The sequence below is a fragment of the Lynx canadensis genome, chromosome C1, assembly GCF_007474595.2.
Source record: "Lynx canadensis isolate LIC74 chromosome C1, mLynCan4.pri.v2, whole genome shotgun sequence".
In the NCBI taxonomy this organism is placed as follows: Eukaryota; Metazoa; Chordata; class Mammalia; order Carnivora; family Felidae; genus Lynx; species Lynx canadensis.
The window spans coordinates 92,227,065-92,244,199 of NC_044310.1; the positions used below are offsets into that span (position 1 = coordinate 92,227,065).

The 17,135-nt window shown below is 41.3% G+C and overlaps 1 protein-coding gene across 3 annotated transcripts in view; it reads left to right on the forward strand.

Moving 5' to 3' along the window:
- The window catches only part of FAM102B (family with sequence similarity 102 member B), a 95,355-nt gene that overhangs the window by 63,354 nt on the left and 14,866 nt on the right, over positions 1-17,135 (forward strand). For 2 of the 3 annotated variants that reach the window (XR_003970789.1, XR_003970790.1), the window contains exons 4-6: positions 2,835-2,951; positions 7,101-7,147; positions 16,194-16,303. Coding sequence is in view for 1 of the 3 variants with exons in the window: in XM_030324728.1 (XP_030180588.1) it covers positions 2,835-2,951; positions 7,101-7,147; positions 16,194-16,297 (268 nt within the window). In the remaining 2 variants the exon portion in view is untranslated. The remainder of the gene's footprint in view (positions 1-2,834; positions 2,952-7,100; positions 7,148-16,193; positions 16,304-17,135) is intronic. The other variant, XM_030324728.1, reaches the window with a different exon arrangement.

Consider the following 17,135-nt stretch of genomic DNA (forward strand, 5'->3'; position numbering starts at 1 on the left):
TTTTTTTTTCAACGTTTATTTATTTTTTGGGACAGAGAGAGACAGAGCATGAATGGGGGAGGGGCAGAGAGAGAGAGACACACACAGAATCGGAAACAGGCTCCAGGCTCTGAGCCATCAGCCCAGAGCCTGACGCGGGCCTCGAACTCACGGACCGCAAGATCGTGACCTGGCTGAAGTTGGACGCTTAACCGACTGCGCCACCCAGGCGCCCCTATAATACCAGCATTCTAATAGTGGATAGTGGGCCAGTGGGCTGGTATTTGTTCAACAGATATGTATTAACTCCTACCATATGGCAGGCATTGTTCTTGACACTATTCTGAGTACTGTGGATATAGCAGTAAACAAAACAGACCCAAATTCCTGCCTTTATGGAGCTTATATTCTCATGGAAGGTTGGAGGGGATGGACAGTAAACAAAATAAATATGAAATATGTATGTATGTGATATGGTAACAACTACTAAAGAGAAGAACAAGGCAGGTAAGGGGTAAAGAGAGACAACTACAGGGTTCGAGAGGGAGGAAGGAGTCAAGGCACTTAGAATGGTCATGGAAAGCCCCTTAGATGACATTTGAACGTAGACCTGAACGGAGTGAGGAAGAAAGCTACAAGATCTAAGAATGTTTCAGGCAAAAGAACAGTTAGTGTTAAAGGCCTTGAGGTGGACTTGGCATTTGCAAGTAAAAGGACATTGTGTCCAGAAGAAATAAGAAATAAATTAAGATAAATATAAATAAATAAGAAAGCAGGGAAGTGAAGCTGACAAGGTAGTGGCCAAGGATGAAGGGACCAGAGACAGTCAACATAGACGACTCTTTCAAGGAGCTTTGCTATGAAAGGGAGCAGAAAAATAGTCCAACAGACTGGACAGAGATGTGAGATGAGGTTTTTTTTTGTTCATTCAGATGGCAAAAACTCCAGCGGGTCCACGTGGTGGAATGGGAATGGTTCAGTAGAGAAGGGAAACTTGAGAATGCAGAAGAGAGGGAGGAATTCCTGAAGCAGTGAACTTGAGTAGGCCGGAGGACAGTGGGTGGCCTCAGATCGGGGCACAGCCAGTTCACTTAAAATAAGCAGGCCTAGCTGCAGGCAGGTGAGTAGATGTGGCTGGCAGTAAGAGCTTGTGGAAGTTAAGCACTTTTTTGATTGCTTTTATCTTCTGAGTGAATTAAAAAGTAAGGCATCAGCAGAGTTTGGATGGAAAGGAGGTGCTGGAGGTTTAAAGAAAAAGGATAATGTATGAAATAGAGCCTTTGGGTGATGTGCAATCAAATAGCCACGTGAATCTTCACATGCTCATTTGGATGTGGCTTTGCCCTGGATGCATCCAGGCTATTCTTCTGAACCCCTAAAAGGTACTCCCCTAAGGCCGGAGTAGCCGTGTGAAAATTAAGTAGATGTCACCTGTGGCCTGATGTGTTCTGACTTACTGCATTGGGAAATTGTGGCCCTTTTATTGGTCTCAAAGTTCTTACTCTTCATTCTTTCTGTACCAGTTAAAAGCTACTAGGGGCACCTGGGTGGCTCAGTCGGCTAAGCATCCAACTCTGGCTCAGGTCATGATTTCACGGTTCATGGGTCTGAGCCCCTTATTGGGCTCTGTGCTGACAGCTCAGAACCTGGAGCCTACTTCGAAATCTGGGTCTTCCTCTCTCTCTGCCCCTTCTCAGCTCATGCTCTGTCTCTTTGTCTCACTCTCAAAAATAAATAAACATTTAAAAAAATTAGTAAAAGCTACTAAATTAATGCTCCAGCCTGTAGTTAAAATCTTCATCTTGAATGCCATTCATATGTGTCCAGTATGTGTTTTTAAATCTTAAAACAGGCAGCTTAAAATCATAGCAGTGCTTGAAATGGCTAATACTCTTCATTAGGTATTCAGGGAGATGTGCTTAATTACAAATTCAAAACATTTTTTGTTGTTTTTAATAAAAGATTCCATATACATTTAGTCATGTAGAACAGACTTAGTTTGTTAAAAAAAAAAGGGGGGGGGTGGGGTGGGGCATATTTCTTTACTGCTTGGAAACGGGAAATAGAAGTTGAACAACATCAGAGGGAAGAGTGCAGGACAATCATTGGTAACTTCAGAAAATGGAGAAGAACCTGGGTCATAATGAGAGGGAGGAACAGCTTTCAGCTGAACTTCTGGATAGCAGCATAGAGCGTTGTTGTGGGGTGCAGCCTTGGGGAAGGGGAAAAGAAAGGTAAAGAGAGATCAGCAAGACAAATGTGAAAGGTGGTGAACTAGAAGGGGCTTATACCAAAGAAAATGTCTGATACATTTAAATCATTCTACTTCTTGCATTTAAAGTAAGAATTTAATAACCTGCCACTATCTGCAGTCACCAGTGATTAACTGGGAAAGGAGCCAGAACCAGAATGGGGAGAAGAAAGTCTGATCAGTTTTCTATATGAATATGCAGATGATCATGCATGATTGGTCTGCTGCCGTTTCCCACAGTGTCGGATGAGTACTGCTGCTACTTGGAATGATTTTAATTGTTTGATAAACATTATTTTTACTTCAACAGTTATATATTTCAGTGTGTACAGGAAAAAATATATATTTAGTGCATCAAGTCTGTGATTTCAGAGATCATATTGCTTAAGAATTGAAAAGGTGATATATTTTAACAAAAAGGTGAGCCAATCTTAAGATACACATTAAGCAAATAATGGGGCAGGTATTGTTAAGGTGGCCACACTTGCAAATGACCATTGTTTGAGAAAACTTGTCTAGAGCATGGGTTGAATGTTTATTTTAAGGAGAATATGATAGAAGCCTAGTAGATATTCTATTAATATAATTCCCTTTCTTTTCATAGCTGGGCTTTGCAGATCTAAACCTGGCAGAGTTTGCTGGATCAGGAAATACCACTCGTCGCTGTTTACTGGAAGGCTATGATACCAAAAATACAAGACAGGATAATTCCATTCTTAAAGTAAGCATGTTTTGAGATTTACATGTCAACAAATGAGAATCCCTGCCTTTGAATAAGCATAGGTATACACAGTCAAGGGCAAGATGGGAATCAGTACTGAGATCATAAGCTGACCACACCACACTGAAATACTCACCTTCAAGGGAAAAAGGCTACCCATATCACAGAAGCAGCAAAAAGTAACAAATGTTCACCTTCATGATCCTAAGGTGTTTCTGAGGCTGTGAACATTCAGGGAATAGTACATACAACTGCTACAGCATCAGGCTCATTGACAGTAAGGAGCATGATGAATGAATACCTTAAAACATGTATCACTCCCGAAAAGTGACTTCCCAAGCAGCTATGGTGGGCACATAGAAGTCACTGGGTTCTCTGGTAACTAGTAAAGCGACAGGTGGAACTCACTTTGGGCATCTGCGATGTTGTTTCCAAGTAGCATCAGCAGCCCCATAGTGTGGTGGCCACAGAGAACACATACGGTTGGTGGGAGTATTAAATGAGACCAGTTCAGAATATGTTTGTAAAGTGTCTTGTACCTACTAAGCCTCACCGGACAGACCTTTTGCTGTATTTTAGTTAGTTTACCCCTTGATGGTAAGTTATCTAATGATAAGAAAGGAAAATAATTCCTAATAAAAACTGTATGGTCGGAAGTTAGTGGAGCAAAGAATTACCCTATACCTACACTTTTCAAACTTTGTTTTCAATAAATATAACTGAAAAAAATTTCAAAGTACTTGCATATACCCGTGTAAGGTAAACAGTGTTCTTCAGATGGGGATAGATTCTCTCCATTTTATAGATGAAGAAGCTGAGACTCAGAAGGTTAAAGTCATCAGTCATCAGTAGCAGAGCAGAGACCAGAATGCATCTCTACCATTATGTAGTCAGTGGTCTTTTCATGTTGCCATGCCGTCTAAGCATCAGACTCCGAAGAAACAGGCTGCCCTATTCCTTCTTAGACTGATCCCAAACAAGCTGAACAAGCCGCTAAGTTTCTTCATATTTGCAGTGTAAGAAGAAAGATAATCCTTCTCTGAATAGTGTTTTCATTAGGAATTGAAATGACTTTCTTTTTTTTCTTTCTTTTTTTTTTTTAAGAAAGAGATAGAAGGCACGTGTACACGCATGCACTCAAGCAGGGGAGGAGCAGAGGAAAAGAGAGAATCTTTTTTTTTTTTTTAATGTTTATTTATCTATAGAGGGAGAGAGAGAGCATGAGCAGGGGAAGGGCAGAGAGAGGGAGAGAGAGAATCCCAAGCAGACTCCACACTTTCAGCACAGAGCCTGAAGCAAGACTTGATCTCACAAATCATGAGATCATGACCTAAGCCAAAATCAAGAGTCAGGCTCTTAACCTACTGAGCCACCCAGGCACCCCAAGAGAGAGAATCTTAAGCAGGCTCCACACCCAGTGTGGAGCCCAACATGGGGTTTGATCTCACGAACTGAACCGTGAGATCATGACCTGAGCCAAAATCGAGTCCCACACTTAACCGATTGAGCCACCCACGTGTTCTGGGAATTGAAATAACCTTCTAATTTTAAATTCCATCCCCTGCTATTCCTTAGGGCCAGCTCCTGGAGTAGTTTCCTTTTGGCTCTCCATTGATCCTTTCACACCATTTCTCCCACTTGGCCCTACAAAGAAATTAGTCTTTTATAGATCATACCACTCTGTATCACACACACTGTCTCCCGGCCTGAGCTGTCATCTCCTGGTCACCTAGTTACCTTCTCTCTCCTACTTACGATGACTTAGCTCCTGGCTCACAGTTTTTCTTTCCATCCCTTCTGTCATCATTTTTTGATGGCTCCACCATCTGGTGGGTGATCTGTCCCTGCAGACTGTCTTTTCTGTGCATTCTCTCCCTCTAGCTAATCTTTCATGTGCCTGGGACCTCTCCTTTCCTCAAACTACCCTTCTCGAGGAACCTTTTCCTTTTCTTCACCTCTATTCCACACCCCATGGTCACAGTCTAGACTTACCTCTAGAAATTCCACCACCTCCAGAATTTTAGTTCCAAGTATCCCCTGCCCCCATCTATTATGTTTCCAGTCCTCTTGGTCTACTGTTCACTTGGCTATCCTTAACCTGACTGCTCTCATTGTTTACCAGCCTCCACTTGTTTCCACTTCCCTCTTTATCCAGCTTTGATTCTGGGATCCATGATTATCCTATGCTCAAAAATATTCCTCGCTCCTTTGCCCCTGTCTCCCTCATTGCTCTCCCCTGAGTAATCCCCGACCCCAGTCAGACTCAACTGTCCTCTCTGGACTTGCATGCTAGTTGCTGAATGTTGCCGGAGAACATCATACAACCATCCAGCTGCCATTCCTTCAGTCTTGCTCCCTGCCATCAAGCAACTGTACTTCCTTTGAAAGCATCCTTTCCCATTTTTCTAGAGACTCTATTGTATACCTTCTTTCTCCTTGGATCTCTATGCACCACTCTTACTCTCAACTGATGGTCTTTCTTTATCCTTTATTGAGAAAACAGAAGCCATTAAATCAAATTCCCTCATATTCCCATTGCCGAATTTATGATTCTTCCTGTCTGTCCAGCCCTGTTATCCTTTTTGCCCTGGTTACAATGAAGGAAATGCCCCTCTCCCTGTCAGAAGTCAATCGCTTCCCTTGGGTTGAAGAATCCAGAGCTTGCCTAATCGAGAGCGGTGCCATTTGGACTATCCCTTCTCCTGATGTTCTCTATCTCTAGTGAATCATCCTCATTAACATACGGAGAAACAGCTCTAGTATCTGCTGTGTTTAAAACAAAAACCGCTTCTCACCTCCTCCAACCACTATCCTACTCTCTCTGTTCTGCTTCCCCACACAATTTCTTAAGAGCTGCATGTGCCATCTCCCTCCCTCCTCAGACATTAAAGATACTCAAGAGTGCTGTTTTGACGGAGTTAGAAACCAGACTGTGGTGGAGGGGATAAGGCTACCAGCGCAGCAGGCCCAGACGCACACATTTAGTAAGTGTAGTGCTCAAAGGGGAAAAGAACAGCAGTGGAGGCACTGGGGTGAAGAAATAAGAAAGAAATGAGGTTGGTTATATTAGGATACATGTCAGCCACTATATCTCCTCTTCGTAAAGACTGTGGGTTTTAGTATTGTGCAGTCCTAGCTTCAGATCTCAGCTCCGCCCTTTATTAGCTACCTGATCTTGAAAATACTAATATATCTCCTGAGCTTAAAATGAAAATATCCATCTCTCATAGGAGTGTTGAAGATCCAGTGAAATCTTGCATTATAAAACACAGCTTATGCCTGGCACATAATTAATTCTCAAATCATGATTGCTGTTAATGTTGTTGTTATTACTACCGTTATCATTATTACTCCCAGAAGAAGGAAACAAGGTCCTATGGCTGAGTCTTTTTTTTTTTTTTAATGTTTATTTATTTATTTTGAAAAAGAGCTCCAGTGAGTCTGGGGGAGGAGCAGAGGGGGAGAGAGAGAGAATGAATGAATCCCAATCAGGCTCCACACTCTGCACAGAGACTGACTCAGGGCTCCATCTCACCACAACCACAAGATCATGACCTGAGCTGAAATTAAGAGTCCAACACTTAACCAACTGAGCCACCCAGGCGCCTCCTCCCCCACCGCCCGCTGTGGTTGAGTCTTAAAAGACAGTCACAACTAGAGAACAGCAGCATTTCAGAAAGCATTAGCAAAGGTTTGAATTCTGATCTAAAGCTGGAACACGGGCCAGAAGCATTGTGCTCTTGCAAGCCACTTCAGGCAGCCCATGAGGCAACAACATGGCAAGTTGGAGGGAAACATTCCAGACACTCGGGCACCACAGGAATTGGGGAGGAAAGACAGATAAACTAGACCAGCACAGCACACACCCACAGAACTGTTATTAGGGCAGCACTTGCTTTTTGTTTCCATCTTTTCCACTCTGATTTTTGCAGTTACAGAGTTTTGAATGTTAAAAAGTGGTTTTAAATCTGTGTCTGTATAAAGCAGCAATTTAATACTGGATGTAACCCAATTAAACGATCATTTTATTTAATACTTTCTAAACAGAAAATATTGGCCTAGATTCTGTGGCGGATGCATAGATTAGCGGAATGTGGCTTCTCCTCTCAAGGAAACTTTTATAATCACATTTCTTTTCCTAATATTCAGGTTTTGATCAGTATGCAGCTGATGTCTGGAGACCCATGTTTTAAAACGTAAGTTGAAGCTTTGTAAATGAATTATTTATCTGAAAGTATAAAAGTGGTTTCTTTTTGTTTGTCTGTTTAAATTTTTGCATTCATATTTCATAATATTTACTAGTGAAGGGACTGTTCTTTTTCTAGGAGACTGACCTGACCCACATAGAAGTTACTATGACCTTTTACCAAACAAGCTCCCCACAGTCTAAAATTATTTAAGCTATAGGTCTTTTATCATCTTCAAGTTTTGGGTGAAACTATACAAATTAAATGTTTTAATTTGACCCCCACAGACTTACTCATTTCTTCAACAGATACCTCTTAACTGCCTTACCATGTGCTAGGCCCTATTCTAGACACTAGAGAAACAGCAGTGAAAAAAAATTGACCAAGTCCCTGACCTCTTGGAGCATGTATTCTAAGAGGAAAACAAATAACGAGCTAATAAATACATGTATAATTTAAAAAGAGCAATGAGGGTTTTGGAGAAAAATAATGCAGGGTAGGAAGGCATGGTGGGGAGAAACGTTGCTGTTTTAGAGTATAGTCAAGAAAGTCCTCCCTGGCAAAGCTGATATTTGAGCAGAGACCTAAAGGAGGTGGAAAGCACGCCATGCAGACATTTGGGGAAAGAGCATTTGAGTTAGAGGAACAGGGACAAAGGTCTTGAGGGAGGAGTGTTTTTGTCATGTCCCAGGAACTGCCAGGAGACCAGTATGTCTAGAACAGAGAGAATGAGGAGTAGGGGGATTGGAGATAGGATCAGGTGATGAAGAGTCTCGTCAGCCACTTATAACCTGAGTGAGACAATAAGCTCCTGGAGGGTTTAGAGCAAGGGAATAAAATCATCGGACTTATGGCTGCTAGGTAGAGAGTAGACAATTTGGGGGAGCAACGACAGGAGGAATGGCAGAAATAGGTAAAGGGTTAGGAGGCCATTTCAGTAGTCCAAGGTTTAGGGCCTGAGTAACTAGAGAAATGGTTTTTCCACTTACTGAAATAGCAGAGCCTCTAAGAAAAACAGGTTGGGGGTTGGGAGCTTGGATGTTAGGCATGTCAAATAGGATTTGAGATCCCTATTTAACATCCAGCCAGGCACATCATGTGGGCAGTTGGACATAACACTAAGAGTTCAGTGGGGAGGCCTGAGCTGAAGACATAATTTTGGAAATCATGACGTCATCAGCACATACAGAGCAGTTAAAGCCATGCAATTTGGTTAAATGACCTAAAGGGAGTGACTATAAATAAAGAAAAGAACCACAGACTGAAGGGTGGGACACTCCAGTGTTGGAGGTTGGGGAGATGGGGAAGAATCTGCAAAGGAACAACCTGTGAAAGAAAAGGAATGAACCAAAGGGGAAGACTGTCCTGAAAAACCAAGTGTGGGACGTGTTTCGAAAAGGAAAGGGTAATTGGCTGTGTCCCACACTGTGGAAGTAGATCACGGAAGATGAGGACTGGAAACTGACCTTTGGATTTGCTGTCCAGAAACCACCAGTGCCTTTGACAAGCATTTTGATAGATTGCTGGGAGCCTGTAACCTTTCTGGAGTGGGTTAAAGAGGGCTTGAGAAGAGAAAAATTGGAGACAGCATAAACAATTTTGCTGCAAAAAAAGGAACAGAAAATCAAGTTACAAATAAAAAGAGGATACAGGGTCAAGAGCAGGTCTTTGGGTTTACTTGTTTGTTTGTTTGTTTGTTTTTTAAGATGGGAGATAGTATTTGTGTACAGATCTGAATGGTTCGGTAGGGAGAGAGGGGACACAGAAGAGAAAAAGGACAGTTGCTAGACGGTGTCCTTGGATTGTCAAGAGCAATGAATGCAGAGAATATGGCTTTAGATGCAGTTATATGAGAAATGGAAGCATATAGAAGTTATTTTCAATTTTCTCCTTATTTCCTAGTGAAATAGGAAATGAGATGATCATTGAAGAGTGCGGACGGGAAAGATGGCGATGAGTTTGAGGAAAGAGGAAAGATGTGGAAGAGTCCTGTCAGAGTGTGGGAGAGTGAGCTGAATGGGGAGAGGCTTGCTTGTTAGCAATACTGAAGACACTCGATTACAAAAGAAAATTAATTATATATCACTTGAATATCTGAGAAAAATATATTTAGTAAAGGAAAGAAAATCTTAATTTTTCCCTGTGCACCAACTTCCATGTTTTTAATAGTAACATCCATATAGTTCCCTATTTACAGTGTTTTGTAAAGTTGAAAATACATATTTAATAAAAAATCAATTGATTAAACTATGCATTTTACTATAACTTACCTTTCCTGTGTTGTCATCTCTTGAACCGTAATTTCCTGGCTTCTTTCTTTATATCCTGCTCTGTTGAGACTAAACAATTTTTGCTATGCTACATTTGGCTTCTTAGGTAACAGTGTTTTTCTAGTGGAATCAGTTTAAGGCAAAATGAGAAAATGAGCAGCAAAACAAAGTGGAAGGAAAGGAATTCATCATTCCTTCTCGTGAACTTAAGAATATTCCCTTTCTGGCCCTTTCTCTACCATTTTATCTCTCCACTTGTGCAACTCAAATACTGAAGAGCTCAAAAATATCACCTTATGTTCTGTATTATCTCTGGGAATGTAATTCTGAGAGTCTAGAATTTATATTTATAGGAAAGATGTTTATAACTCATTAGAATAAACAGACTTCACCTAATCCCAAGATACATAAAAATATTTCTCAGGAGAACCAAACTCCCAATAGTTATTTTCTCTTTTCTCTGAATATCTGAAATTGTACAACTGTCAGTGGAAAAGGAGCAACTCTGACCCATCCATGCACTTATGCATACTGAGTATGGACTGAATAGAAAAATGGTAAGGGGCGCCTGGGTATCTTAGTTGGTTGAGCATCCGACTCTTGGTTTTTCAGCTCAGGTGCTGATCTCACAGTTCATAATATCGAGCCCAGAGTTGGGCTCTGCTTGGAATTCTCTCTTCCCTCTCTGTCTCTGCCCCTCCCCTATGCACATGTGTGCAGACATGCTCTCTCCCTCTCTCTCAAAATAAATAAAAAACAGAAAAGTGTTTAAACTACTGATGTAAAAAGTAAATTATTTGGAGGGCACCTGAGTGGCTCAGTCAGTTGAGCATCCAACTTTTGATTTCAACTCAGGTCATGATCCCAGGGTCATGGAATCGAGCCCCACATTGGGCTCCACGCTCAGCATGGATTAGGATTCTTTCTCCTGCTGCCCCTCTCCCCCACTCACTTGCATGCATGCTCTCTGTCTCTAAAATAAATAAGATTCTGTCTCTCCCTCTGCCCCTCTCCCCTGCTCGCACTTTTTCTCTAAAACAGAAAAAAAGCGGGGGGTTGGGGGGACCTGGGTGGCTCAGTTGGTTGAGCATCTGACTTCGGCCCAGGTCATGTTCCCGTACTTCGTGGGTTCCAGTCCCACATCAGGCTCTGTACTGACAGCTCAGAACCTAGAGCCTGCTTCCTATTCTGTATCTCCCTCTCTCTCTGTCCCTCCCCTGCTTTGTTTCTCTGTCTCCCAAAAATAAATAAACATTAAAAAAAACTTTTTTTAAGATAAAAAGTAAATTGTTTTTATTATATTGTATTTCAGTATATCTCAAATATGTAAAATCACAATACTTTAGAGCTGAAAAGAGTGTTGGAATTTGTCCAGTCCAGTGATTTTTTTTCAGAATATTTAGCCACAAAATCTTTGTGTTCAAATGTATTATAAATCTCAATATATAAGTTTTTTCTATTGAAAAAAGATATAGTACCTTACTACCCCTAAAGTCTCTAAGGGAGGAGCTTCATCAAGCCAGTTTAAAAGTATTATAAAATCCAAGTTCTCATTTTACAGATGGGGAAACTAAGGCAAAAACAACTGAGTCACATGACTGAATATTTCTAAGACATAGATGTAAGTAACTGCTGGAGAGATTCATCCTACTATTCTTTCTGCTTTTGTATGTCTTTGAATTTTTCAGGATATAAAGTTTTTAAGAACCTCGGGACACCTGGGTGGCTCAGTTGGTTAAGTGGCCGACTTCGGCTCAGGTCATGATCTCACGGTCCGTGAGTTCGAGCCCCGCATTGGGCTCTGTGCTGACAGCTCAGAGCCTGGAGCCTGTTTCAGATTCTGTGTCTCCCTCTCTCTGACCCTCCCCCATTCATGCTCTGTCTCTCTCTGTCTCAAAAATAAGTAAACATTTAAAAAAAAATTTTTTTTAAACCTAGAGAAACTAACAAGAATACAGCAGACCTTCAGCATTCTCAGCTTTAAATTCTAGTTTTGACTTTTTTTTTTTTTAATGTTTATTTATTTTTGAGACAGAGACAAAGCATGAACGGGGGAGGGTCAGAGAGAGGGAGACACAGAATCTGAAACAGGCTCCAGGCTCTGAGCTGTCAGCACAGAGCCCGACGCAGGGCTCACGGACCGCGAGATCATGACCTAAGCCGAAGTCAGCTGCTTAACCGACTGAGCCACCCAGGCGCCCCTAGTTTTGACATTTTATGAGCATAGGATCTGTACCGTAATTTGTATCATTTTCTGAAAGATAAATTTCATACCATAAGGCCTGTATTTATGAATAAGACAGCTGGTAAGTCACCCTCTACCTACCTGCCCTGGACTCTGTTTTGTAGTTCTCTGCAAATCATCAAATATCCGACTCTTGTAAAAGAATGAAACTGGCTAAAAAAAAAAAAAAGCCAACCACTAGTGCTAATAAAGAAAAAGGATAGGGGCCCCTGGCTGGCTCAATTGGTGGAACATGCAGCTCTTGATCTCAGGATTGTGAGTTCGAGCCCCACGCTGGGTGAGATTACTTACAAAAATAAAAATCTTTTTAAGAATTTTAAGAGAGGGGCTCCTGGGTGGCTCAGTCGGTTGGGCATCCGACTTCAGCTTAGGTCATGATCTCATGAATGTGAGTTCAAGCCCTATGTTGGTCTCTCTTCTGACAGCTCAGAGCCTGGAACCAGCTTCAGATTCTGGTCTCCCTCTCTCTCTGTTCCTCCCCCGCTCGCACTCTGTCTCTCTCTATCTCTCAAAAATAAACAAAGATTAAAAAAAATTTTTTTTAAGAATTTTAAGAGAAAAAGGATATTTTGAGAGAAAAAATACATGCTACACTGACATCTGACAATATGGTGGTAAAGTAGATCTAGGGATGATAATCCTCTTGAATAGCTAGGGTTCTGGAGCATTCATATTCTAGAAGGAAGGAGAGTACTATTTGTCAAAATGATTTAGTAAATATTACTGTCTTCCAATTTAAATGTTGAAACAACTCTGATACAGTATCTATATTTTTTAAGTGAGGACCCTGAGGCTCCGAGGTTAAGGAACTAATTTGTCCAGGGTCCCAGGATTCACTCATTTATTCTGTACGTGTGCATTGATTGTCTGCCATGTGCTAACATTTACCAAACTTAAGTAAGGCCAGCCCCTGTTCTGAAAAATTTACTCCTTCTGTGGGAGACAGACACAGAACATATGATGCTACTGAGGCATGGATGGTAGAGTCCCTAACTACTTTTTCTTGAAATGCAGGAAAGTGTTCACTGAGGGGGTGATACTGAGCTAATTTTTAGAGGATGAATAGGAAATTATCAAGCAGAGGAGGTGGGTAGGACATTCCAGGAATAGAAAACGTCTTGCATGAGTTTATGGCATTGTTACAGGGCATGAATATCAAGTACGTAATATTGTCACTTCAGGTCATTTTTCACATACTCTTAACGTTGCTGTGACATTAAAATAAAATCTCATCTCTTCGTTCTGTAATTGAGCTATATTAAACAAGTTCTTATAAGGGATACAAAAACATTTTCAGAACAAAAAGGGGTAATAGAATAAAAACTGACACACGTTAAGCACAGTGATTATTCAACATGACTGAGTTGTGTAGGGAGACTTAGGAGAGCTGCCAAGGCCCCACTATAAATTTTAGACCATAATTAATATCAGTCCCTATGGACTGATTCAATAATTCAAAACTATTGAATTTTCTCTGTAATGCTTAGTTACCCCAGTTAACTAAGTTAGTGAAGAAGGCTCAAATTATCAAGGGTTGGGGTTCTTCAAGTGTTTTGAGACCTCAGAACAAGGGATGCCAAACTGAAGGTATTGCTAGAAGTATTGTGGCCCTGAAGTCAGGCTGAACAGGAAAGAGTGGAGCCAGAGGGAGACAGGGAGAAAGGGAAGAGGCCACAGGCTGGGAGCACTGAAAGTTGGAAAACAGTTCTAAGAGGTAGAGGGATGGAGACACTGGAATCAGGCCACCTGTGAAAGGAAGAACAAAGGACTTGGCATTAAAAAAATAGGACAGGCAGGCATGAGCCACCATCAGTGATTAATGACTGGGACTGTAGACTCCATTCTTTGTAAGTGTATTTGTTTTGCATGTTACTTTTTCTTATAGAATATTGAATGCAGGGCTTTTTAGGCCACTATTATTTCACACTATTTAAAAATACAGCCTTTGGTAACTGAAGAAGTAGGTCTAGGCCAGACTACAAAGGGCCTTATAAAGAGTTTGTGCTTTATCTGAAAGGAGCTATTGGCATGCTTTTAATCAGAGAATAACATGTTCATAACAAGCTCCTAGCTAGGAGACTCCTGTGGTCTTAAGGTACAAAGACCAAACTAAAGTAATTACTGGAGGCAGAGAAAAGATGACAAATAGGAAAAACATGGGAGAATCTGTGGGATTTGGAAACTGTTTGGGTATGGAGAAATGTGAGTAGGAAGGACCCAGAGGCAGTATCTAGGACTGTAGTTTCAGTGACTTTGTGGACTACGATGACATTCACAGAGTTGGAGAATACAAGAAGAAAGCAGATTTAGGAAGAGAAGATGGCCTTAGCTGGGCATATATTGACTTCAATATACTTGCAAGACAAATACTTGAAAATATCCCAACAGGATATGCAATTTTGGAATTTAGGAGACCTTATGATAAAAATAATTTATAAATAGGTTTCAGGGCACCAGGGTGGCTGAGTCAGTTGAGCATCCGACTCCTGATTTTGGCTCAGGTTGTGATCTCATGGTTTGTGAGATCAAGTCTTATGTCCCTGCTTGGGATTCCTTCTCTGCCCCTCCCCACATTCATTCATTCATTCATTCTCTCTCTCTCTCTCTCTCTCTCTCTCTCTCTCTCTCTCAAAATAAATAAACACAAAAAGAAAAAAGAAAGAAAGAATCTCGAAATAGGTTTAATGACAGTCTTAAATGTCTGTATCTTCAAGGACCTAAATAGCCAGAGGATTCTACTGACATAATATATTAAGAATTTAAGAATTACCACACAATATATGTACACACACAATATATACACATACACGTGTACACATGTATAGTTTTATATATACATATATGAACGTATGCATACAAATAACCACTACTTATACTGTTGTACAATGGGTTTTATATCGCATTACATTTTTTTTGTTACTATTGCATCTGGCCAGTTTAATGTTCTACATAGATAAAAAAAGATAAATTCTGTATTAGGGCAACTGAATGACAATTACTGAACTGTCATGAAAATATTAAACTGTAGTATATTAATGTGTGTAGACTAATGTCCCCAGCACCACCAAAGATGTCTACACCTAATCCTTAGAACGTGTGAATATGTTGAGTTAAATGGCCAAGGAGAATGAGGTGGCAGGTGGAATTAAAGTAGTAATCTAACTTCAAAATAGGGAAATTATTCTGGGTTCTCCACGTGGACCCACTATAATCCCAAGGGTCCTTAAAGGGAAGAGGTATAATCCAAGAGAAAAGGTAATTGGCAGCATGTCAGGGTTAGAGGGAAATGCAAAATACAGAACAGTCAGAGAGAGATGCAGCCTTTCTGGCTTTGAAGATGGAGGAAGGAGCCTGAGCCAAGGAGTGCTGGCAGTCTCTGGAGGCTGGAAAAGGCAAGGAAACAGGTTCTCCCCTAAAGCCTCCAGGAAGGAATGTGGTCCTGCCAACACCTTGATTTTGGTCCAGTGGAACCTATGTCAGACCTCTAACAGAAACTGTAAGATAATGAATTTATGTTAAGTCTCTAAGTTTGTGGTAATGTGTTCCAGCAACAACATAACTAATATACTCAGGCTAACTAATTTTTGGTCATCTGTATCTTGGAAATACTTTTCTAGTTTATTTTAGCAATCTTTATTTTAGAGGTACTTTGCTAGGATGTTTTGAATTTCAGTAAATACAAAATAACAAAAACAAAAAAGGAATTGCCACGTAGTGGGTCAGCTTCACCCACTATCCCTTCAGCCACCTCCCTATTTTACCTCAGGTCACCAAGGGATAGTCTCTAGGAAGATGTGGTTTTCCTCTAGACTGTCAACCTCAAAAGTTAGGGATGTTTTATTTAAAAAAAAAAAAAAAATCTTGTTAGAACTCAGATTTGCCCCAACCTGCTACACATCTTCCACATGGAGATAGGAGCCTTGAATTAGCCAATGAAAAGCTATCCATCACCTACCCCTAGAGAATCCAGCCCAAAAAACAATCTAAACAACTGGGGCTCTTTACAGATTCCCCCTAGGGTAAGTAAGCCGTTGACAGAGAACAAGGTAGAAGTTAAAAACGTGGGTACCATTTAAGAAGTTAGTAGGCCAACAAGAGAGCTCAGGCCCTGGAGTGGAAGGCATGACGTATTCCCCTCCGACCTCAGATACAAAGGGTTTTGATACCACCTTCTCTGCCTCAGGTAACCTCCCTGCCTTGTCTGAGAGTTGACAGTTGAAGCATCCTCCATAGATGGTGCCGGGGACATACAACCAGAGCCCCTCTTTTCCAGACTCTGTGGAGGCAATCCCCTTTCTTGTCTCAACATTTTTTGTTGAGTAAAAATCTTTTGTTTTCCCCATGTAGTGTATTCCAGTTTTGAGGCAGCTCATACAGTATGTGTTGATTTTTATGACATTCACCCTCAAAGAGGTACCGTTAAGCAGGCACCTTACTAAAGTGGTGCACTGACTCCACAACCATTCTTTAACACTATCTCAAGCTTTCTGATTCACCCATCATTAATCAAGTTCTGATCCTTTGAAATATTTATTTACAGGCCTCCTTCTACATCAATGTCTCTACCAATTGCTGGTGAATCTGAATCTCTGGAAGAAGATAGAAAAGGTGGAGAGACTCTCAAAATCCATCTTGGAATAGCAGGTACGAGTGTGTAGCTTACTGTTTTTTTTAATCTGTGAGAAATGGCACCACTTGACATCATGAAAGATTCCCAAAGTCACACCCAGATTTCAAATTCTGTGGGTAAAGGAGGTGGGTAGGTGAGTAGAGGGATGGGCTGAAGCATGGTGGGCACTAAGTAGGGCACTTGTGATGAGCACTGGGTGTTATATGTAAGTGATGAATCACTAAATTCTCATGAAACCAATACTATACTGTATGTTAACTAACTGGAGTTTAATTTTTTTTTTTCAACGTTTTGTTATTTTTGGGACAGAGAGAGACAGAGCATGAACGGGGGAGGGGCAGAGAGAGAGGGAGACACAGAATCGGAAACAGGCTCCAGGCTCCGAGCCATCAGCCCAGAGCCTGACGCGGGGCTCGAACTCACGGACCGCGAGATCGTGACCTGGCTGAAGTCGGACGCTTAACCGACTGCGCCACCCAGGCGCCCCTAACTAACTGGAGTTTAAATAAGATCTTGGAGGGGCGCTGGGTGGCTCAGTCGGTTAAGCGGCCGACTTCGGCTCAGGTCATGATCTTGCGGTCCGTGGGTTTGAGCCCCGCGTCGGGCTCTGTGCTGACAGCTCAGAGCCTGGAGCCTGTTTCAGATTCTGTGTCTCCCTCTCTCTGACCCTCCCCCGTTCATGCTCTCTCTCTGTCTCAAAAATAAATAAACATTAAAAAAAAATTTTAATAAGATCTTGGAAAGAAAAATAAAAAATTCTGTGGGTACCTGGCTTGAAATGGGCCAAGAATTTATCAGCAGAGTTTTAATTATGCAATTTTGGGGTGAGCCAGTGCTTTGTTTTGTCTGAAA